At 44.5% G+C, this 26,528-nt stretch overlaps 1 protein-coding gene across 1 annotated transcript in view; it reads right to left on the bottom strand.

The window, feature by feature from the left end:
- LOC310873415 (storkhead-box protein 2-like) overlaps nucleotides 1–23,677 on the bottom strand; it is a gene marked incomplete at its 5' end in the record, with an annotated part of 104,171 nt that extends 80,494 nt beyond the window's left edge. The window contains 1 exon segment of the mRNA XM_083785786.1: nucleotides 23,326–23,677. Coding sequence (XP_083641912.1) covers nucleotides 23,326–23,677 — 352 coding nt within the window.
- Nucleotides 23,678–26,528: the final 2,851 nt, after the last annotated feature.

The following is a 26,528-nucleotide window of genomic DNA, read 5'->3' as shown; positions in this document are numbered from 1 at the left end:
GCACTTGGAGAATGCTCACAAAAAGGAGAGAGAAGTAGCATTAGCAATGAATTTTCCTAAGGGTTCTAGACAAAGGCGAAATCATTTAGAATTACTTCGTAACAAAGGAAACTTCGTACATAATGCCCAAGTTTTGCAAGCGGGTGCTGGTACATTGGTCGTGCGGAAGCAGCCACAAAAAGAAGTAGAAGGGAAAGACTACCTGCCCTGTGTGCACTGCCAAGGACTACACCGCAGACATGCACTGTGGAGACACATGCGTAATTGCATTGCTAAACCTGCCGATGAGAAAGACAAACCAGGTAGAGGTCGTGTTCAAGCCCTGGGTGCCTATGCCTTACCCCACCCCCGCACGGTGCCCGAAGGACTCTGGAAAGTGATATGTAAGATGAACCAGGATGAGATTGCAAATGCAGTGAAATCAGACTCGTGCATTTTGAGGTATGGAGAGTATCAGTACAACAAGCACGGATTCGATCCTACAAAACATGAATACATCCGCCAAAGCATGAGGACGCTGGGTCGACTTGTTTGTTATGGCAGTGAGGTAACTCATTTAAAAACTATCAAGGAATATATCATGCCACAGAACTTTGAATACACAGTCAAGGCAGTCTTTCACACAGCAGGCACCGAAACAAGAAAAAGAAAAAAAGAAGCTCTATATCTTCCAGTACGGCTTGGACAAGGCCTGAAGAGAATCTCTCTGATCCTGGAGAGTAATGCACTCATCAGTGGGGACACAGCAGCAGCAGAAGAGGCAACGACCTTCAGAAGAATATATGACGCAAAGTGGAATGAGGTAGTGGCAGTGCAATGTAGGAGGAAACTGGATGAGGCAGGATATAATAGGCCTTTGCTCCTGCCCCTGACAAAAGATGTCAAACGACTGCATGATTTCCTGAATAAGCAGCAGCAGCAGGATGTTGAGGACCTGAAGTGTGCACAGACAGTGGCGAACTGGAGGAAGCTGTGCAAGGTAACTCTAACTCAGATTATCCTGTTCAACAGGCGCAGGCAAGGGGAGTTATCAAAAATGCCCCTATCTGCATTCCTGAACCGAGTTCAAACAGAAAGTCACGAAGACATAAACTATGCTCTCTCTGACCTTGAGAAAAATCTGTGCCGACACTTCTCCAGAGTCGAAGTGAGAGGAAAGAATACCAAGAAGGTGCCCATCCTCCTAAGCCCACCAATGGTAACATCACTGGAGCTGCTCTGTGCAAGCAGATCAAAATGTGGCATCCTCGAAGATAATCCATATATGTTTGCTATACCCTACAAACCAACGTATTATCGAGGGTCAGATACTCTCAGAGATCTGGTCAAAGCGTGTAATATCAAGAATCCAAATTCAATGACAGGTACAAAACTCAGGAAGCAGTTGGCAACACTGTCCACTGTATTGAACCTGAAGGATATTGAGATGGACCAGCTGGCTACTTTCATGGGCCACAACATAAGAGTCCATGCCAAATTCTACCGTTTGCCAGAATCCACACATCGAGATCTTCATCGTGTGATGGAACATATGGTTTGTCATCCAGGTAAGACACTGGAGTGACGTCATCCAGGCATGTTTGGAGACTCTGGTCAGGAGCACCTGAATAGTCTTCTTCTGAAGAGGACAGAGAAGGGTCAGTCTGAGGTTTGGCGACAAGACAGTCTTTGCCCTTGCTTCGGACAGCAGCAGTACGCAGAGAAGTTGTGGTATGAGGTTTGGAGAGAACACGGTGTTTGAGAGGAGGCAGAGAGTCATCACGTAAGCGCTTGGCGCTGAGCTGGAGAGGGCCTTCTGAAGACCTCTTCCTTCCACGAGCTGTAAGAATCAAACGTGAGGATCAGAAATGTACACTTTGAGTTGCAAAAGTTACAACGCACTGACAAGAGTCGCAGCCCCGTTTACTCACTTGAGGAGGGGTGTTTGTCTTGTGCTGTGGAGGTAGGATGGCTGTCAGATACACGGGCAGAGTCTGGAAGTGGATGAGCAGCAGGCATAGCGGGGACACTAGGAGGTTTGGAGAGAACAAGGTCTTCGGGAGGAGGCACAGAGTCATCACGTGATCGATTGGTGCTGAGCTGGAGAGGGCCTTCTGAAGACTCCGACCTTCCACGAGCTGTAAGAATCAAACGTGAGGATCAGAAATGTACACTTGAGTTGCAAAAGTTACAACGCACTGACAATAGTCGCACCCCCGTTACTCACTTGAGGACGGCTCTGGCTTTTCATGTGCTGTGAGAGCAGGAGGCAGAGGGGTGACCGATGGAGCTTTCACCACTTTCTTTCTGCAGAGGCAGGACACAATAGAGTCATCTCCCCATTAAAGGAGCCATATTCACTCAATTGCTTTCATAAGTATTACTTGTTCTGATTCTTGAAATCCTCTACAACCAGAGAGCTGGATTTTGTCTTTGTTCAACACATGTCAGTGGTGTTTTGGCCGGAGTCTTGGTGACCTACCTTGACTTCTTGGTCTTGTTTTTTGGCAGCTCTCTTTTAATGTTCACATTCTTGACAGAACACACCATCCCATCATAGTATTTTAACGTGCATGTCCCTGCTGTCAACACACAGAGAAACATCGACATTTTCATCACTAATACTATGTCTACTTTATGCCATCATGCAGTGGTGATAAGTACTAAAATGTATGAGCAGATCTGCAAGCTCAGCGTTGTGAGCTTGTAGGTCGGCCTCTTTCAAATAGCCTACATATAAAGTAGTGGTTAATGTGTGTTTTGTAATTTACAACACTGTCTTTGTGACAGTTTCAGTGATTCAAACCTTTCTCGTTGACTTTGGTTACTTTTGCTGAATAGTAGCGAGAGTCTGTCCACCGGCCAAGGACACTCTCCCCTACACGGAGATCCTGGAAAACAAAAGAACAGGGTTATTACACCTTGAAAGGGTAAGACCACTTTTGTAGAGGTTTGGGTTGTATAGTTACCTTACCATGATGTAACTCCAAACATGGACAAGAAATCAAAAATAATTGCTCCAGTGATTAGAAATTGATAATTATATGCTCCTCATTGACTTACATTGTATTCTGAAACAGTCACTTTTTTAGTAAGTAAATGAATGAATTAAAAAAAAAACCTTTTAAATAACAAACCAATAACGAACCAATTGTCAGTTAACACATAAATACAGATATATCGCAAGAACATCTTATGCTGAAATTTGCTAATGCCTCACCATCTTGCCGGGTCATCTAGCTTCCTGACCTTCCTCTTGATCCTGTTTCTGTAGACTCAAACTATAAATACAAAAAAATAAAAAGGTCAAACTCCTGGCCCTGTATATTTGGTTTATTACCCTGAGACAAGGAAGGTAATGAAACACAGATTAGTCAAGTTCATTACAAAGAGCAGTGTGGATAGCCAAACTCAGACAGATCTTGACGTGAATGATGAGAGTTACAGTATATAACACCTGCAAAGACCAGAGCTACTAACCAGAGTCCTGACTTGAGTCGGGTTGTGAGTAAACTATCACAGCATTTATCAGAGCCTAAACAGCAGCACTGGGTTGCAGCAAAGCAAGTGTTACGATATTTGAAAGGAACTATCGATCACGAGTTATGCTATAAGAAGAGAGAATAACCTAAAACCTGAAGGTTACAGTGATGCTGACTGGGCAGCAGACCTACAAGATAGGCGGAGCACAACAGGCTATTGCTTTAGCTTGACTAAGAGTGGTCCAGTTATATCTTGGAAAAGTAAGAAGCAGCCCACAGTGGCTCTATCTACGTGTGAAGCCGAATATATGGCTCTGGCTGCTACCACACAAGAGAGCATATACCTTGTACAGTTATTACAAGAAATGAATAGAGGTAGCCAGCATACACCAGTTAAAATATATGAGGACAACCAAGGAGCCTCTATCAAAAGACCCAGTTGGCCGTCAAAGAAGCAAGCATGTAGACATTAAATACCATTTTATTAGGTCTGCACAAGCCGATGGTAAGATAGCAATAGAGTACTATCCTACCACTGAGATGGTTGATGTCTTAAACAAGCCGCTGACAAAGGCTAAGTTTGAAGGATTTATTGGGTATTTGTTTGGAGAGTGATGTGTTTTACTTTCATTGCTGTGACCACCAACCACTATACGCTTTATTAATATGGCTAATAATGCAACATGAGCAAAGACATGTTACGTCATGATGATGTACAATGATAAGAGTGCCCCTCACTTCAAACAGGTGTGATTTTTTTAATTGTAGAATAGGCTTCAAAAAATAGAGCAGTCATACTATTAATATTGTTTGTTGTGTAATGTTACACAAGGCTGTAATACACAGCATATCGCTAAATATCAAATAATGTACAAATGCCTTACATTTAATTTCAAAGATTTTTATTGTTAGTTGTTGCTGCGCAGCAGTTGAGGAGAACGCAACTATGCATTCCTTTAAGCAACACAACTTCTGCAGCTGCATCCATATGTTTAGAATTTGCATCAATGATCAAATCCCAATAATAAAAAATAAACTTTATTTTGTAAAGGAGCAGCGGTGCTATCTGCTAGTAGTCCCAACTCTCAAGTGTCTGCAGCCTGTCACGAGCCCCGTAATGAACGCACGTTGTTCCGTATTTTAATGTCGGGTCGGAGAATAAATACAGTATGAATGACGGCGGGATTTATTTGACAACTCTGTCCTGCTTTCTTCACGAGAGAAGAGCGCTCACCGCTGCTAATATGGTAGCAGACCTGTGGCTGTCAGTTCACTTTACGGCATGTGTAGACTGTATATGAGATGTGAACCTGGGTCTGGGTCTGGGAAGCAGAGCTGCAGCCATTGGCTCATGATACGAGCACACGACCAATGGGACAGATCATTCAGTGTTGCTAAGATACCACCCCCCACCAAACACACACACACCCTTGGACGATGGGGTCTATTCTCAAACTCAGAGCCACAGCGCTCTGCTCAAAGTGAATTTGCATGTGACGAGCCACTGACAGGCGCAGCACAGCAGTGTCACACAGACAAACACGTACCTCTCCCATTTGGAAAACATTTGAAACGGCAACGTTTATATTATAACATTTTACATTATAAAAAAAATATAATACAAATAAAAACGATTTTTCGACTCATACGTTTTGAGTCGCGGGAGGCATGAGTCGAAAATCGAGTCGATTTTCAACTTTTTTCAACATCCCTACCGTAAACCTTAAGGAAATGGCAACCTGTTAATTAATACTATGGTTGTGGTACCTTTTACCCCTAATATGATGCCTGCAATCAACTGCACTATCATGTGACAAAAGCCTTGAGCCTTACTGACAGAACTCGGGGAAAAAAAAATACCTCATGGCACTGGCGTGTTTGCTACAACTTGCAAATCGTCTCCCCCTTAGAGTACTCTATGGTCTCCCCTCCCCCACTGCTGCTGCAAGCAGCTAATAATCACTTGTAAAGCATCTCTATCCGCGATGCCCCCAGGGGTCCGCGGACCCCACTTTGAGAACAGAATTCAACAGCAAAAAAAAAAAAGAAAAAACATTTTTGGAAAAAAATAAAATAAAATCTGAATTATTTCGCGGACCCCCTGGCTATGCGCCGCGGACCCCCAGGGGTCCGCGGATCCCGCTTTGAGAACGGTGTCCTGTGACCAGCAAGCAGGTTGGATGATTCATCCATTCTACTTGTCTGTGTGACTCCAAGCTAACTGCTAATCACAGTCACACCAGGCGACAATTAGGAATAATTAGCTATGCTCTGCCTAGTGTTCAGAGTGGGGGAGGGGAGACCAACACTTTGAGACAAACAAATGAACATGCAGTGACTTTATATCGTCCGTCCACACAAATAATGTCCAGAAACATGCTTGATATAAATATTGATAAATGTACTTAAAGTACCAAAAGTAAAAGTACTCATTGTGCAGAATGTGCCATTTCATTTCCCTATTGGGAATAATTAGCAATTGTTTTAGCTACTTTCCACTACTGTTCAGTTACCAGTGTTGAGTCTGAGCAAGTCCTGAGCATTCTTGATAAAATATGTGCGGGGAATCTGTTAAACACAAGATGCATGATCACTCTACAAAAAAAGAATCAAGTTTTAAACTTACCTTGCATTAGTTGTGGTGAAATGTGTGTTCCACCTGCAGTCCTGCACAGCCGCTTCTGCTTCTGAGTCCTGTGCAAACCAGTGCCAACTCTTGTGAGAGAAATAAGCCAACCCACCTCAAAAAACCAGCCCAAAACAAGCCAACACTTAGCGAGAGAAATAAGCCAAATCTTCCCTCAAAAAACAAGCCAAAACAAGCCCAATAATATCGCCATATAATACTAATAAATAAATATTTGATGCATTTATCATTATAAATACTATCTATGTCTATAATTATTAATTAAACAAGCCAACTTTGGTGGGAAACAAGCCAACATGGCAACCCTGCTGCATACGCTTGTCTCTGTGACAGGTGACTGGCCTGTCTCTTCTCATTGGCTAGAACTGTTCACACACCTCTAGCTAAGCACAGATAAGCTGTACCCCGCTGTAGTCGCTAGGGGGAGCACTTTTAGCCCTCCTTAGCACACTTGGGAGACTTATAAGACCATGTGGGCCACTTCAGAAAAAAAGCTCGGGGCATTCCACTACACTGTTCCCGATCGATTTAAATGCTAAACTTAGTGGGGACCCATACTTGCGTCCCCACATGGTAAATGGGTCCCCACGTCGTTGGTGTGCTAGCATATGCAAGACCCCACGTGGTAGGCATTACAGGCGCACACACACACACACACACACACACACACACACACACACACACACACACACACACACACACACAGAGAGAGATAAAGACGCCAGGAAACTCCATGCCTGGCGGCAGAGGCCAGTTGGCAGCTACACAGAGGAGAGCTTTACAAGACACGTACACACACGTGTGTGTGTGTGTGTGTGTGTGTGTGTGTGTGTGTGTGTGTGTGTGTGTGTGTGTGTGTGTGTGTGTGTGTGTGTGTGTGTGCACAGGGCTGGAGGTGTAGTAATCGTTGTATCCATGCACTGTCAGTGCTCAGCTTATCTGTCTGTCTACATGGGACTCACTCTGTGTGTGTGCGTGCGTGCGTGCGTGCGTGTAAAGACGGATCCATGCGACAGAGTTTTCATTTTGCAGTGGAGGTCTTTTGAGGTCTTGACCTAGCATGGCGGTCCCCAGGGCTCTGTTACTAGGTCTGCACATGTTTACCCTCTCTCTCTCTACACCCAGTGCTGTGGAACGTCCGTTACAAGTAAAAGTACAGAATTGACAATTTACTTCAGTAAAAGTACAAAGGTATTGCCTTCAAAATGTACTTAAAAAGTACCAAAAGTAGAAAGTACTCATTGTGCAGAATGTGTCATTTCAAGTTTTACAAATGTATTAAAAAAAATATTTTGAAAATAGCAGATCTACAAGTTCACAATATGTCGCATCGCGACGCATTGTGAGCTTGTAGATCGGCTATTTTCAAATGGCAGAAATGTAAATCATGGCTGAAGTGGTTAATGACTTAATGTAAGCTTTGTTACTAATAATAATAATAATCAAATTATACAAAGTAACTCAAGTTCGAGTTCAAATAAAAGGCAGTGGAGTTAAAAGTACAATGTTTGGATCCGAGATGTAGTTAGAGTACAGAAGTAAGTGTATAGAAGTAAGAGTATTGGACGTTGGAAATACTCAAGTATATAAAGTACAAAATAATACCTCAACATTGTACTGATTTTACACTTGGTTTGCGTGCTGACAGACAGGAGGAGGGGGTGGTATGACAGACAGACAGACAGACAGACAGACAGACAGACAGGTATGCACACAGTAACCAGATAGACGTTGAAACTTGATCTTCTGACTAATAGCCGTTGGTTCGTTCAGAGAAGACATTCCTAACTTGTTCTGGAGTTCACCTGAGCAGCACAAAGACCAGAGAGATGGTGGGGGGGGGAGGGGAGGGGAGGGGAGGACCCCCCCCCCTCCCTTGACCTCTTAAAGTTCACCTGAGCAAAGCTGTCAGCCCCCCCCCCCCCCCCCCCCCCCCCCACCCCCACCCCCCCCCCAGGGGCCTAGAGGGGGGGCTACGTTGGAGACCTCGGAGCAACAGTGCCAACACACACGGTCTCCCATGCTGTGCAAGCCAGTGTTGTTTTTGTCAGTACATTTTTATTTTAGTTTTAGTCATAGTCTCTTCAATAGTTTTCATTTAGTTTTAGTCACATTTTAGACACCTGGAATGTTTCAGCATTAGTCCAGTTTCAGTTGGGTTTAATTAATGTCATACGATTTTAGTCAGCATTTTACCCTTTGTTTGCATGCTGAAAATAGCAGATCTACACAACGCGCTGGAAATAGCAGATCTACACAACGCGCTGAAAATAGCAGATCTACACAACGCGCTGCTGAAAATAGCAGATCGCGAGATCGCGCCGCTCTGCGACAGACCTTAGATTGAGAACCGGAGTTGTAAGGCTAAACCAATGGGACGCAAGCAGGCCCCTAGCTGCAAAGGTCACGACCTTACCTAAACTATGCATGACAACAACATAGCATGGTCCTTGAAGATACATAACAACATAGCATGGTCCTTGAAGATACATAACAACATAGCATGGTCCTTAAAGATACATAACAACATAGCATGCGGTCCTTGAAGATACATAACCACATAGCATGGTCCTTAAAGATACATAACAACATAGCATGGTCCTTAAAGATACATAACAACAAAGCATGGTCCTTGAAGCTACATACCAACATAGCATGGTCCTTGAAGCTACATACCAACATAGCATGGTCCTTGAAGCTACATAAAATAGCAAGGTCATACCAAAGACCCAGTGCCTCCCTGCTTGGCACTCAGCATCAAGGAATTGATTGGATTGGGGTAAGTCCCTGTGACGTACTAGCGTCATGTCCAGGGGGTGTACCGGTACTTGTATATCAAGCTGCCTCACGCTACAGAAACAGGAGATAGGCTCCTGCCCTATGGGCCTCATGGCTCGGCAAGGCTTACTTACTTACTTATAGTATATGTTACAGCACAGACAAATCAAGATTAAAAAAGGAGCGTTAAGTCTTTTTCTACACGCGTCAACAACGCGGCCCGACCCGGGTCCGCGAGGCTCACCGATGCCGTCCTCCCGCTCGCCAATTTATTTATTATATCTTTAGCCCCGGCCGCAGACAAGCTGCACCGGCGTGGTGAGGAAGAGATGGTCAACGCCACGGGAACGGACGGTTTGAAAAGTAACGCCAGCAGAGAGACAGAGTTGGCAGCAGTGTTGCCACCGATGTGTGTTCTTATCGTGGCACAGGACGCATTTACGCCTCACAAACGTCTGGAGACGAGACGGACACAAACACGCAGACAGATACGACTGCACTACTCCAAGTCTGCCTCGCGTCTGGTTCACGCGTGCGTGCGTGCGTGTGTGCGTGTGCGTGCATGTTTTCTGCTCTGATTAAAGAGAAGAAAGGCAGGAATGCCTGAATAAAGGTCTTATTCTCCTTCCCAGCACACAGGCACATGCACGTACACACCCACACGCACACATACGCACACACACGCAGTCACGCACACTCTAACTGCAGGCTATGAAGGAAGTGTTCCATTCTAAGGATGAGAGAGGCTCCAACCAGCTAGTTATGGCATTTAGTTTTAGAGCATTTAGTTACACATTCAGAGTGTGTTGGAACAAGTTCTGTTACTTACTTATTACTTAACGGTAAGAACACACACACACACACACACACACACACACACACACACACACACACACACACACACACACACACACACACACACACACACACACACACACACACACACACACACACACACACACACACACACACACACACACACACACACACTTCAAAACAAACATTCAGCAGTGTGTCTGCTGTGGTTTATAATCATGGATATAAAGAAACACATAACACAGCAGTGCTGCCCGACACAGCCAGAGTGCAGTCACTACATTTTTGGTCGAAATTGAGTTATAACTAAAACAAAATGAAGCTGTCCGTTTTATCTTGTCGTGGCAACGTTTCAAAAGTTACATTTTGTTTTGTATTAGAGAATAAAGTTAATTTGTAAATTTGTTTTTGCAGTAACTACAAAACCGAGACAGAGGCAGGACATTTTTGGTCGAAATTGAGTTATAACTAAACAATAAAATGAACTCCTTGGTGTCCGTTTTATCGTGGCAACGTTTCAGAGCTTCATTTAGTTTTGGAGAAAACGCATTGAAAATTGTGCAGTCACTACATGTCGAAGGTCAAGGGTCAAATCAGCCAAATCAGTCTGATTTCTGGGGTCATGAATACATACATGCACACGTAGTATCAGTGATGGAAAAAGTAAAAACAAAGTTTTACTTAAGTAAAAGTATCAATTCTGCAATGTAGAAGTAAAAGTCCGGAATTCAAAACGTACTTGAGCAAAAGTACAAAAGTATCGGCATCAAAATGTACTCATATTGCAGAATGTCCCATTTCACCAGTTCAAAATGTGTAGAAAATCATTTGAAAATAAAAATTTAAATCTCCAACTGTTTACCTGAACGCAAGTTCTCATACACGGTAAATGGTGCATTTATATAGGCTTTACATAGATTGTGCATTACATTCACACACACACACACACACACACACATTCATACACCGATGGCGGTGGAAACCATGCAAGGCACCAACCTGCACCTCAGGAGCAATTAGGGGTTCATCAGTGTCTTGCTCAAGGACACTTCGACACTAACTCTGGGGGAGCCCAGAGCGTTCGAACTGGCAACCTTGCGGTTACCATCTGGTCACTCTACCCCACTCTACCCTTGACTATGCATCCACCTCTTGGTACCACAGCACCTCAAAGGCCCTTAAAACAAGGCTCCAGACCTCTCAAAACAAACTGGTCAGGCTCCTACTTGGCCTCACCCCCCGAACCCACCTCACCCCTGCCCACTTTGACAGGCTGGGATGGCTTAGGGTCGACGACAGAGTACAGCATCTTGCAATGGGTCTGGTCCACAAGATTCGATACACCACCAAGATACCCATGTACCTGTCTAAATACTTCCTTAATGTAAACGAAGTCCACACCCACAACACCAGAGGGAGTGCAACAAACCATGTACAACCCAGATTCGGCACAAACAAGGGACTAAATTCTTTTCGCTCCTATGCCACCAAAATGTGGAACGCCCTACCAACAGTCATTAAGACATGTGAATCCCTTGACTCCTTCAAAACCGCTCTCAAAGGGCACCTACGGATGGCTGCAATTCGAAACTGGCCTCTGTAAAATCTGAATCCCCCCCACCCCCCCACCCCATTTTCCCTCACTGTATATAGTATCTTTTCCCTTTTTTGCTTCCCATATGATGAATTCCTGTTCTGTTCTTTACCTACAGAGAAATGTCTATTTGTATGTCTCTAAATGTTTGTATGTCTTTAAATGTTTTGATGAATTGAACAATGTGGACCCTGTTGTAAACAAGTGTAATGCTTAATTGGGTCGTCCACTCACAGTTGACAGTCTTTGTATTGAGTTTGTGCTTAAAATGTACTGTAAATTCTACAAACTGTTAATAAAGATTTCAATCAATCAAAACCCCTGAGCCACCGCCGCTGGTAAGCAACACAGCAGAGCATGTCTCCAGTAGACTGGAGGTGTTCTGCAAACTGCACGCAGCAATAATGCCTCCTCCTCCATTAAAGCAAACTTTTTTATTTTGTTACTGCAGCGCAGTAAAGAAGTTTGTCTGATTATTTTTAGTCTTTTGTGTTTGTGTCTGTCTAAAACTCTCATACACTATAAACAATGAAGGCTTAGGCTATATCAGCTGTTCTGAGTATGCCATGCACACATGCGCGTGTATGTGTGTGTGTGTGTGTGTGTGTGTGTGTGTGTGTGTGTGTGTGTGTGTGTGTGTGTGTGTGTGTGTGTGTGTGTGTGTGTGCGTGCGTGCGTGTGATGTCATTAAAATGTCGTGTTACCGGGAGAAAAATCACCACTACACCACTGGTTATTATGAGTGGGGAGGAAGTGGAGCAGCTCACTTTAAATATCCATAGGACAATAAACTCACCTTTCAGACCAATGCAGATACCATCTACAAAAAGACAAGGCAGAGGCTTTTATCTTCTCAGGAAACTGAGAAGTTTTAATACTATAGTGAACACACCTTGACCATGGTCTATAGGTCACTCACTGAGTGTGTTCTCACTTTTAACAGCGTGGGAATATATCAGTATGTCATTTTAAAAATGTCTTCGAAATTCGGACAGTTTTCTGAAATACCATATGTTTCTGTATCAGGTGCTCAATATTTCATGTCAAGGACCCCCAAAATTATATGTAATTGCCACCGACCCCAATTTGAAAATATGTTGTTCCAGGGACCCCCCAGAAGCAAAGATTTGAGTTAAAAAAGTTCGCTCTGAAAGAATATATTCAAACATTTGGGCCACATTTTCACGATTTTTCAAAGATAGCAGACCTACAAGTTCATAGCACTGCACCGAGCTGTAGATCTGCTATTTTCCAACATAATGCTTAAAAAACACCAAAAAGGGGTTCCTGCCCAAAGTGGGTTAAAACAAGCTCACCCAGGTAGTCATAACCAAACCAACTTCAAGACATATACAACCGCTCCATAACCAAACCAACTTCAAGACATATACAACCGCTCCATAACCAAACCAACTTCAGGACATATACAACCGCTCCATAACCAAACCAACTTCAAGACATACACAACCGCTCCATAACCAAACCAACTTCAGGACATAATTATACAACCGCTCCATAACCAAACCAACTTCAGGACATATACAACCGCTCCATAACCAAACCAACTTCAAGACATATACAACCGCTCCATAACCAAACCAACTTCAAGACATACACAACCGCTCCATAACCAAACCAACTTCAGGACATAATTATACAACCGCTCCATAACCAAACCAACTTCAGGACATATACAACCGCTCCATAACCAAACCAACTAGGGATGTTGAAAAAAGTTGAAAATCGACTCGATTATCGACTCATGCCTCCCGCGACTCAAAACGTATGAGTCGAAAAATCGTTTTTATTTGTATTATTATTTTTCAGTCAGTCAGTGCCGCTCGTCGCATGCAAGTTGACTTTGAGCAGAGCGCTGTGGACCCCATCGTCCAAGGGTGTGTGCGTGTGTGTGTGGTGGGGGGTGGTATCTTAGCAACACTGAATGATCAGTCCCATTGGTCGTGTGCTCGTATCATGAGCCAATGGCTGCAGCTCTGAGCTTCCCAGACCCAGCTCATCTACACATGCCGTAAAGTGAGCTGACAGGCTAGCCACAGGTCTGCTCTGTTCTGAGCGGTGAGCGCTCTTCTCTTCTCGTGAAGATAGCAGGACAGAGTTGTCAAATAAATCCCGCCGTCATTTATACTGTATTTATTATCCGACCCGACATTAAAATACGGAACAACGTGCGTCCCGTATCAGTTCATTACTCGTGACAGGCTGCAGACACTTGAGAGTTGGGACTAGCGGCTAGCCGATAGCGCCGCTGCTCCTTCAGTTTCGTTGTTTACAAAATAAAGTTTATTTTTTATTATTGGGATTTGATCATTGATGCAAATTCTAAACATATGGATGCAGCTGCAGAAGTTGTGTTGCTTAAAGGAATGCATAGTTGCGTTCTCCTCAACTGCTGCGCAGCAACAACAAAAATATAAAAATAATGAAGAAAAAAAAGGAAAAAAGTCGTTCGACACGTCGATTTTTGGCCTCGATTCGTCGATTGGCCAAATATGAGTCGTTTGGCATCCCTAAAACCAACTTCAGGACATACACAACCGCTCCATAACCAAACCAACTTCAGGACATAATTATACAACCGCTCCATAACCAAACCAACTTCAGGACATACACAACCGCTCCATAACCAAACCAACTTCAGGACATAATTATACAACCGCTCCATAACCAAACCAACTTCAGGACATATACAACCGCTCCATAACCAAACCAACTTCAGGACATACACAACCGCTCCATAACCAAACCAACTTCAGGACATACACAACCGCTCCATAACCAAACCAACTTCAGGACATATACAACCGCTCCATAACCAAACCAACTTCAGGACATACACAACCGCTCCATAACCAAACCAACTTCAGGACATACACAACCGCTCCATAACCAAACCAACTTCAGGACATAATTATACAACCGCTCCATAACCAAACCAACTTCAGGACATACACAACCGCTCCATAACCAAACCAACTTCAGGACATATACAACCGCTCCATAACCAAACCAACTTCAGGACATACACAACCGCTCCATAACCAAACCAACTTCAGGACATACACAACCGCTCCATAACCAAACCAACTTCAGGACATATACAACCGCTCCATAACCAAACCAACTTCAGGACATATACAACCGCTCCATAACCAAACCAACTTCAGGACATATACAACCGCTCCATAACCAAACCAACTTCAGGACATACACAACCGCTCCATAACCAAACCAACTTCAGGACATACACAACCGCTCCATAACCAAACCAACTTCAGGACATACACAACCGCTCCATAACCAAACCAACTTCAGGACATATACAACCGTTCCATAACCAAACCAACTTCAGGACATATACAACCGCTCCATAACCAAACCAACTTCAGGACATATACAACCGCTCCATAACCAAACCAACTTCAGGACATATACAACCGCTCCATAACCAAACCAACTTCAGGACATACACAACCGCTCCATAACCAAACCAACTTCAGGACATATACAACCGCTCCATAACCAAACCAACTTCAGGACATACACAACCGCTCCATAACCAAACCAACTTCAGGACATATACAACCGCTCCATAACCAAACCAACTTCAGGACATATACAACTGCTCCATAACCAAACCAACTTCAGGACATACACAACCGCTCCATAACAAAACCAACTTCAGGACATATACATCCGCTCCATAACCAAACCAACTTCAGGACATATACAACCGCTCCATAACCAAACCAACTTCAGGACATATACAACCGCTCCATAACCAAACCAACTTCAGGACATATACAACCGCTCCATAACCAAACCAACTTCAGGACATACACAACTGCTCCATAACCAAACCAACTTCAGGACATATACAACCGCTCCATAACCAAACCAACTTCAGGACATATACAACCGCTCCATAACCAAACCAACTTCAGGACATATACAACCGCTCCATAACCAAACCAACTTCAGGACATACACAACCGCTCCATAACCAAACCAACTTCAGGACATACACAACCGCTCCATAACCAAACCAACTTCAGGACATATACAACCGCTCCATAACCAAACCAACTTCAGGACATATACAACTGCTCCATAACCAAACCAACTTCAGGACATACACAACCGCTCCATAACCAAACCAACTTCAGGACATATACAACCGCTCCATAACCAAACCAACTTCAGGACATATACAACCGCTCCATAACCAAACCAACTTCAGGACATATACAACCGCTCCATAACCAAACCAACTTCAGGACATATACAACCGCTCCATAACCAAACCAACTTCAGGACATATACAACTGCTCCATAACCAAACCAACTTCAGGACATATACAACTGCTCCATAACCAAACCAACTTCAGGACATATACAACCGCTCCATAACCAAACCAACTTCAGGACATACACAACTGCTCCATAACCAAACCAACTTCAGGACATATACAACCGCTCCATAACCAAACCAACTTCAGGACATACACAACTGCTCCATAACCAAACCAACTTCAGGACATACACAACCGCTCCATAACCAAACCAACTTCAGGACATATACAACCGCTCCATAACCAAACCAACTTCAGGACATATACAACCGCTCCATAACCAAACCAACTTCAGGACATACACAACCGCTCCATAACCAAACCAACTTCAGGACATACACAACCGCTCCATAACCAAACCAACTTCAGGACATATACAACCGCTCCATAACCAAACCAACTTCAGGACATACACAACTGCTCCATAACCAAACCAACTTCAGGACATATACAACCGCTCCATAACCAAACCAACTTCAGGACATATACAACCGCTCCATAACCAAACCAACTTCAGGACATATACAACCGCTCCATAACCAAACCAACTTCAGGACATACACAACCGCTCCATAACCAAACCAACTTCAGGACATATACAACCGCTCCATAACCAAACCAACTTCAGGACATACTGTACACAACCGCTCCATAACCAAACCAACTTCAGGACATACACAACCGCTCCATAACCAAACCAACTTCAGGACATACACAACCGCTCCATAACCAAACCAACTTCAGGACATATACAACCGCTCCATAACCAAACCAACTTCAGGACATAATTATACAACCGCTCCATAACCAAACCAACTTCAGGACATATACAACCGCTCCATAACCAAACCAACTTCAGGACATATACAACCGCTCCATAACCAAACCAACTTCAGGACAAATACAACTGCTCCATAACCAAACCAACTTCAGGACATATACAACTGCTCCATAACCAAACCAACTTCAGGACATATACAACCGCTCCATAACCAAACCAACTTCAGGACATATACAACCGCTCCATAACCAAACCAACTTCAGGACATATACAACCGCTCCATAACCAAACCAACTTCAGGACATACACAACCGCTCCATAACCAAACCAACTTCAGGACATATACAACCGCTCCATAACCAAACCAACTTCAGGACATACACAACCGCTCCATAACCAAACCAACTTCAGGACATATACAACCGCTCCATAACCAAACCAACTTCAGGACATATACAACCGCTCCATAACCAAACCAACTTCAGGACATACACAACCGCTCCATAACCAAACCAACTTCAGGACATATACAACCGCTCCATAACCAAACCAACTTCAGTGTTGTGGCCATTTTGTTGGTTCCAAACATTTCTACCATAGCCAACAAACCCACTGATGCACTCAGGGATTAAGGATGTACGCAGACATAAGAAACAGATTGTCCACAGGTTCAATGTCCTTTTGGTTTGCATTTACTTTCCAAAGTGCAGTGAATGATACATTACAAACAGTCACATATTCTCTTCCTTGTTATGGCATGATCTCTGTTCTGTCTGTCAGGTAAAAACCATTTGTCCACCAGGTGCATGCCGCTCCCCAATCACCCAGGCCTACTTATACCCTCTGTCAAGCAATTAGGCCTGGGGAGGCGTGCCCCTGTTGTCCAAACAATAATTCAATTATAGCCCATCAAACCAATGCTGTAGCTACAACTATTGTGATAATAATAATAAATAGACATACACCAGTGAGGATGGCTTCTACATTCAGGACATACACAACCGCTCCATAACCAAACCAACTTCAGGACATACACAACCGCTCCATAACCAAACCAACTTCAGGACATACACAACCGCTCCATAACCAAACCAACTTCAGGACATACACAACCGCTCCATAACCAAACCAACTTCAGGACATATACAACCGCTCCATAACCAAACCAACTTCAGGACATACACAACCGCTCCATAACCAAACCAACTTCAGGACATATACAACCGCTCCATAACCAAACCAACTTCAGGACATATACAACCGCTCCATAACCAAACCAACTTCAGGACATATACAACCGCTCCATAACCAAACCAACTTCAGGACATATACAACCGCTCCATAACCAAACCAACTTCAGGACATATACAACCGCTCCATAACCAAACCAACTTCAGGACATATACAACCGCTCCATAACCAAACCAACTTCAGGACATACACAACCGCTCCATAACCAAACCAACTTCAGGACATACACAACTGCTCCATAACCAAACCAACTTCAGGACATATACAACCGCTCCATAACCAAACCAACTTCAGGACATACACAACCGCTCCATAACCAAACCAACTTCAGGACATACACAACCGCTCCATAACCAAACCAACTTCAGGACATACACAACCGCTCCATAACCAAACCAACTTCAGGACATATACAACCGCTCCATAACCAAACCAACTTCAGGACATACACAACCGCTCCATAACCAAACCAACTTCAGGACATACACAACCGCTCCATAACCAAACCAACTTCAGGACATATACAACCGCTCCATAACCTTACCAAACCAACTTCAGGACATACACAACCGCTCCATAACCAAACCAACTTCAGGACATATACAACCGCTCCATAACCAAACCAACTTCAGGACATATGCAACCGCTCCATAACCAAACCAACTTCAGGACATATACAACCGCTCCATAACCAAACCAACTTCAGGACATATACAACCGCTCCATAACCAAACCAACTTCAGGACATATACAACCGCTCCATAACCAAACCAACTTCAGGACATATACAACCGCTCCATAACCAAACCAACTTCAGGACATACACAACCGCTCCATAACCAAACCAACTTCAGGACATACACAACCGCTCCATAACCAAACCAACTTCAGGACATACACAACTGCTCCATAACCAAACCAACTTCAGGACATATACAACCGCTCCATAACCAAACCAACTTCAGGACATACACAACCGCTCCATAACCAAACCAACTTCAGGACATACACAACCTCTCCATAACCAAACCAACTTCAGGACATAATTATACAACTGCTCCATAACCAAACCAACTTCAGGACATATACAACCGCTCCATAACCAAACCAACTTCAGGACATATACAACCGCTCCATAACCAAACCAACTTCAGGACATATACAACCGCTCCATAACCAAACCAACTTCAGGACATACACAACCGCTCCATAACCAAACCAACTTCAGGACATAATTATACAACCGCTCCATAACCAAACCAACTTCAGGACATAATTATACAACCGCTCCATAACCAAACCAACTTCAGGACATATACAACCGCTCCATAACCAAACCAACTTCAGGACATATACAACTGCTCCATAACCAAAAAAGACAATTCAGGTTTACAATGATTCTACCAAGGGTTACAAGACTTACAAAGAGTTTGTGCCAAGCTGCTTTTGACCTTATAAATAAGAAAATGTTTAAATGGTTCCACCACCTAATCCCCACAGCCCATGGTTACTGTTGCTGCGTTATGTGAATGTATTTTATAATTATAGTATTTTAATGCATTTGTGTATTTTTTTTTATGTAATGTTTTATTGTTGTAAACTGAATGCCGGTGTGCCAAAGACAAATGTCCATTTTATGTCAACTTTAATGGACAATAAAGTTTTCTTTATCTTTTATTTACCTTAAATGTAACCTAGCCTGGGAGGTGTACTATGTTGAGCGGATGTTAACCCATTCAGACTTGAGAACAGTTTAGTCTTCGAACAGTTTTCTGAAAAACCTCATGTTTCTATGTCAGTTGGTGCTCAACCATTTTCACGTCAAGGACCCCCAGAGTTATCTGTATTTAGCCGTGGACCCCCATCTGAAAATATGTTGTTCCAGGGAGGGACCTCCCCCAGAAGCAAAGATTTGAGTTAAAAACGCTCTGAAAGAATATATATTCAAAGATCTACAAGCTCGTAGTACGGCATGCCGCACTAAATATGTGGCACCGCTTGTAAATCTGATATTTTTATTTAAAACACCAAAAGGGGTTCCCGCCCCGAATGGTTAAAAGCCAATAAGCTCAGTTTCACCTTCCTTGAGCGTAGTTACTTCAGGGCAGAGAGTGCTTCTCCAAACTGGACCCCCAAACTGAACATACTGTGTGCCCCAGGAAGACACCCGGAAGTTGGAACAGACGTGACTTTCAAAATTATTTCGAATTATTAAAAAATGTTCCAAGATTTTTCAGAAATCTTCAAAAGAAAAACAAGTTTACTAAAACATGTTGAAAGTGCTAATAAGGATAGTAGACCCCTGGGGGTCCCCGGGGAACCACACCTTCCTAAGGTCACTCAGCGTGAACAACTTTCAATCTGGTGTCCCTATTTTTGGGAACATTAACAGACTTTCAAAAACTGCTAAAATATCCGATCTACAAGCTCACAAACTGACTGCGTTCAACCTGTGTGAAGTAACTGGTGCAACTCCGTGTGGGGGTCGCCGGGGGTCCCCGGAACTTCCAGACCTGCAGCAACGCACCCAGGGTGCCGGCCCGGTTCTGGCGAGCCGCCCCGCGTCCGAAACGGTCGAGAAATGACAGTTACCGTGTGGGGGTCCCCAGGGGATCCCTCTACTGTACTACTGTCACTGTACTGTACTGTCACACCTGAAATCATCATATATACAGTTTATATGTATGTGTGTGTTAGGCTGCACAACAGTACGACACTTGGTTTTGAAAACCAACCAAATGCTATAATTACAACCAAACCACCATCACTATAAAATCATTGTCAGGAAGACTTTAAAAAAAAATGTTTTAAGCAAGGGGGGAAAAAAAATAAAACAAGACAGGAAAGTCCCCATGGGATGCACACATCACAGGTGTTTGTGTTTCTGTAATTGCCATAGCTCTATAAAAAGTCCAAATGTACACTTCATAATACTCTGCTGAGGAGGAGTGTCATTTTACATCTCCTTAACCCATTCTGACCTGAGATCAGATTCATACGAAGGTTTCCACTGGACACACACTGGTCTGATTAACCCATTCTGACCTGAGATCAGATTCTAAAAAATGTCAGTCGTTCTTCGATTTTTCAAAAAATAGCAGACCTACAAGCTCAAATCGCGCCACTCGGTGGCGCGATATGAGCTTGTAGATCTGCTATTTTTAAATAGCTAAAGCATAACATGATGCTGACACCAAAATGGGTGCCCGTTCAGAATGGGTTAAGACTGCACTATGTAACTTTCCTCTAGGGGGGAATTGCGCCACTCAGTTCACACGGGTGTGATCTTTGCTACAAGAGAGAGACTTTATAAGAGATTTAAGTCGAGCACTTTGATGTTGTGTGTTTAAAGCCACAGTAGTTATGGCTCTGGGTGCCCCATTTTGTAGTATGTAGTAAATGTTCAGAAACTACAGACTAAAGACAATACTAATTTACAAGAATGGTGCAGCACTATCTTCTACCACGGACTTGAAGCTGGTTAATCCTGTCACTGTGCTGACGGACAGTTTCGTTTTACAATTTTACAATTCCTCATGACGAAATGTATATAGCAGTGCTAAAGTATCGATACTGCAACGTAGAAATGCTCTGTATAAAAAAAATACTCCAGTAAAAGTACAACAATATTGGTACCAAAATATACCTAAAGTACCAAAAGTAAAAGTAGTCGTGGTGCAGAATGTCACAAGTTTAAAATGTGTAAAAGATATTTTGAAAATAGCCAATCTACAATATGAGCTTATAGATCTGCTAGTTATATATTGTAGATCTGCTATATAATCAAAATCTACCAAGTAACTAAAGTTTTCAAATAATTGTAGAGTGGCGTAAAGGTACGACATTTGCCTCCGAGATATAATGGGAGTAGAAATAGATATTACTGGGAAATACTCAGTTCAAGTATACAAATACCTCACAATTGTAGGTAGGCTACAGTGCTTATGTAAATGTACTTAGTCACTTTCCTAAATGTATATAGCTCGTAGAAAGTCCTTCCACAGTCCTCTTTATTGTAGCTTACTATATAACAGCGTGTAATCAAGCGGCAGCTACACTGTTCACTATGGATGCGTCTCCGTGAATGATTGCGTCACACAGCCAAAGCATGGCTCCCCGGCCAGCACTTTGCTGTTGAGTGAGGAGACTTTAATAGCACTTAATGTCCCATTGTAGGAACACTCTCAACTGGATCTTAACAACTTTACATCCTCTCTGTGTGTGTGTGTGTGTGTGTGTGTGTGTGTGTGTGTGTGTGTGTGTGTGTGTGTGTGTGTGTGTGTGTGTGTGTGTGTGTGTGTGTGTGTGTGTGCGTGTGCGTGTGCGTACGTGAGTCTAGTAGTCTAGTATAAGTATAAGAATTAATACATATGTACCCATCATCACCCTTACCCATGCGGAGCAACCCCAGCCTACATCTGCAGAATTCACCACACCTACTTAGTACACTTTTCAGTCATACAGAGACAAAGAGTTATTATAATTGTCACGCACCCCTAACCTTTACCTACCTCACATCATACCTACCTACCTACTTACCTACCTACCTACCTACCTACCTATGTATGTACCTACCTACATACCTACCTACGAATGTACCTACCTACCTACCCATGTATGTACCTACCTATGTACCAACCTACCTATCTACCTATGTACCTATGACACAACCTACCTACCTATGTACCAACCTACATATCTACCTATGTACCTATGACACAACGTACCTACCTATGTACCAACCTAACTACCTACCTACGTAGCAACCAACCTAACTACCTATGTACCAACCTATCTACCTACCTACCTACCTATGTACCAACCTAACTACCTACCTACGTAACAACCAACCTACCTACCTACCCATGTATGTACCTACCTACCAACCTACCTAGCTACCTATGACACAACCTACCTACCTATGTACCAACCTAACTACCTACCTATGTAACAACCAACCTAACTACCTATGTACCAACCTATCTACCTACCTACCTATGTACCAACCTATCTACCTACCTACCTACCTACCTACCCATGTATGTACCTACCTACCAACCTACCTATCTACCTATGACACAACCTACCTACCTATGTACCAACCTAACTACCTACCTACGTAACAACCAACCTAACTACATATACCAACCTATCTACCTACTGTACCTATCTACCTACCTACCTATCTACCTGCCAACGGTATGTATCTATATGTACCAACCTACGTACCTACCTACCTACCTATGTACCAACCTACCTACCTATGTACCTAACTACCTACCTATGTACCTACCTACCTAAAAACAGTACATACATACCTGTACATACATTCCTACCCAGGTACTTGATGGTGACATATAGAGACAGACAGACAGACATCAGTTCCTACCCAGGTACTTGATGGTGACATAGACAGACAGACAGACAGACAGACAGACAGACAGACATCAGGTCCTACCCAGGTACTTGATGGTGACATATATAGAGACAGACATACAGACAGACATGAGTTCCTACCCAGGTACTTGATGGTGACATATATAGACAGACAGACATGAGTTCCTACCCAGGTACTTGATGGTGACATATAGAGACAGACAGACAGACAGACAGACATAAGGTCCTACCCAGGTACTTGATGGTGAACCCTCGCGGCGGGTTCAGCGAGCGCCTCATCCAGCCCTCCCTCAGCACCTCCAGGTGGTCCTCCTTGCCCTGGATGAGCAGCACGTGCTCGTCGATCCAGCCCAGGAAGAAGCTCTCGGCCACGGCCTCAGCGATGCGCCGGTTCCACAGGTGGTGCTGCTGCAGCGTGTTCTCCGCCTTGAAGTCGGCGAAGATCTCGTAGCCGGTGTGGTGCCGCGGCAGCTCGTCGCTCTCCGACACGCCGCCGGCCCGCTCTCCCCCTGACCCCGTCCCGACCACCCTGGACAGCACGATGGCCAGGGAATGAGGAGCGATCTGCAGGAAGGACTCCATGGCTTTATGGCTTCCCTCCTCCTGCCTTCCTTCCTTCCTTCCTTCCTTCCTCCCCCCCCCCTAACTCGAATATATCGATATCGACGGTATCGATATCATCGTGTTGGCACGATGATGACACAAGGTAGGTAGGCGTGGCTCCTTGACAAAGAGGCGGACCATGTTATCTCTTTTTTTTGTTGTATTATTCCAGCGGGGCGTCAGGCTACAGAGGCCGGGGCTGACCGCCTCTATGCCCGCCCGGTAGCCCAGCACCGGTACTATGAAGGCGCTAGCAGCGCATCCCTCCTCCTCCACAACCGAACCGCACACACACACACTTCTTTATGTATCGTAAACGTCGCGTGACTGGCTTGACTGAAAAGCGGCTCGCTCGAGCGTTTTTTCTTTTAGCAACGACGGTCCATCACCATCATCATCATCATCATCATCTTCTTCTTCTCGAGCCACGCACGCTCCTCCGCTCGAGGCGAACGATGCATGCCACGCGCGGGGGCGGGAGGGAAGGGAAGGAAGGATTTTTTTTTTTGTCTGAACACCTCGACAGGTCGGTCGGTTAGGTTAGGTTGGTTTAGTTAGCCGCTTGCTAACGGACACCACCACCACCATGCACACACAGCACGGCAGCGGCTGCCTACAATTCATTCACCCAGCCACCCAGCCAGCAAGACAGGCAGGCAGGCAGGCGAGCCCCCTTTTTTTGTCCTCCTCTCCTCCTCTCCTCCTCCTCCTCCTCCTCCTCCGTACGGACGGACGGTCGGTCAGTCGCCAGGCAGCAGCTCGAGCGTCGCCGCGGACGGACGGACGGACAAGGTCTCGCGGGACACCTGTCCTCCTTTTTCTGGTTCACCAAAACCCACCGTCCTTCTCCTCCTCCTCCTCCTCCTTCCTCCTCTCTCCTCCTTCAGGGCTTCAATATAAAAAAGAGAGCGGCACGTGTGAACGATGCCGTCACGTGAAAAATAAAAACGCTTGTCTTTCTTCTCCGTGCCTGTGCTGTGCGGTGCGGTGCGGTGCGGTGCAGTGTGACGGCAGGCAGGCAGGCAGGCAGGCAGGCAGAGGCAGCCAGCAGCTGGATGGATGAGGGGGGAGGAGGGAGGGAGGGAGGGAGGGATGTCGCCAGCAGGTACAGTACGGTACGGTACGACAGGAGGGTCAAGTTGAACACCGTAAACACACTGAAACTACGTTGGTTTCCGCCCTAGGACGGTTTTCATAATAAATGTCTACAAACATGGGAGTTAATGTTATGTTTAATAGGCTGTGTTTTTTTTTTGGCTATGATGTTGTTGTCGTTTTTTGTGTTGAGCGGCGCTATAGTCGCTCCTATATGCTCCTATCAATTCACACAAGTGTGATTTTTTTCTTTCATTTTACCTGTTTCATTTTTAGGAGAAAGTGATGTCACAGAGTAAATAAATAAATAAAATAATAGACATATAGAGCCACTGCCTGCAGGGGCCCTTATAGTAGGCTACCAGGCGCCCCTGACCAGGCCAGGGCCCTTTAATAACATGGGCCCTTGACTAGTACCAGGGGCAGGGCCCTTGAATAACAGGGGCCCTTGACTAGTACCAGGGGCAGGGCCCTTGAATAACAGGGGCCCTTGAATAACAGGGGCCCCTGACTACCAGCCAGGTAGGCATTTAGCAGATCAAATAATGATGTACGTCCCTCAGTCTATACAGTAGTACTGTAGTAGACTGCCTATGACCGTAACACAGCCCTCGGCCTCCGGCCCTGTTACAGGGCCCCTAAAGGTAGGCTATATTCAGTGATTTCACTTAATTCAAATATCACTTATTTTTTCGTTTTGTTGTGATTATCCTCCCTATACTAGAGTGTGCTGACCATATAAGGAGTTCCTTCCTGTTTTTGAGTGGCGCAACCACTCCTACAACCAGCAATGTCCGTGTTCACCTATGTGTTCACCTATGTGTTCACCTATGTATGTATTAATGTGCACGAGTATGACTGAGTACCAGTAGGGGCGCTGTTTGCCAGAAACAGAGAGAGAGAGATAGTATTAGTGCTGCACTGTTGCCTGCCAATGAGAGAGAGAGAGAGAGGGGGGGGGGGGGGGGGGGAGAGAGGGGAGTTGCACCACTCGGTTCACACGGGTGTACAGTTGCAACTATTGAGCCAATTAGGAGCAGGATAATTCAACTGTAGCCTATAGTGTTGTGCACACCTTCAGTATTTTCCAGTTCTGTAATTATATGAGCTGCAGTGCTTATATCTACTCTGAGGTAGGCCTACCTGTTCTGTCTGTGTAAGTAAGGCTATAAGTTGGGGCGGCTGTGACTCAGGAGGTAGAGCAGGTCATCCAATGATCCCTGGGTCGGCGGTTCAAATCCCGGCTCCTCCTGTCCACATGTCAAAGTGTCCTTGGGCAAGACACTGAACCCCACATTGCCTCCAATGAGTTGGTCGGTGTGAGCTCGCCACCATTGGTGTGTGAATGTGGGAAGTGAGGACGCTGGTGTCGACTGTTCGCCGCTTCACCTCCCAATTTATGAATGAATGAACCATTGTAAAGCGCTTTGAGCATTTGGAAAAGCAAACAAAAAATGCAATTCATTATAAGTAGCCTATACAGGTATGTGAGTCGGTCCCATTATTCTATTTTGAAGCCAGAACTCCACAGACAGGATGTGGTTGCTGTTGTGTTTTGGCACAGCTGGCAGGCCCATAGGAGGCAGACCAGGTAGACCTACGTACAGTGGAATGGAAGAGGATTTTACATTATCTCCACCAGGTCGAAGGCATGGGGAGGGAGTATGTCTGTCTGTCCGTGCATGTGTGCGTGCGTCAGTCCGTCCGTCTGTGTAGAGCTAATCTCCGGCACCGT

This window comes from Protomyctophum parallelum, assembly GCF_964188405.1.
Source record: "Protomyctophum parallelum genome assembly, chromosome: 16".
NCBI lineage: Eukaryota > Metazoa > Chordata > Actinopteri > Myctophiformes > Myctophidae > Protomyctophum > Protomyctophum parallelum.
Note: the sequence above shows the minus strand (reverse complement) of the source record. Positions and strands in the feature narration are given on the sequence as shown.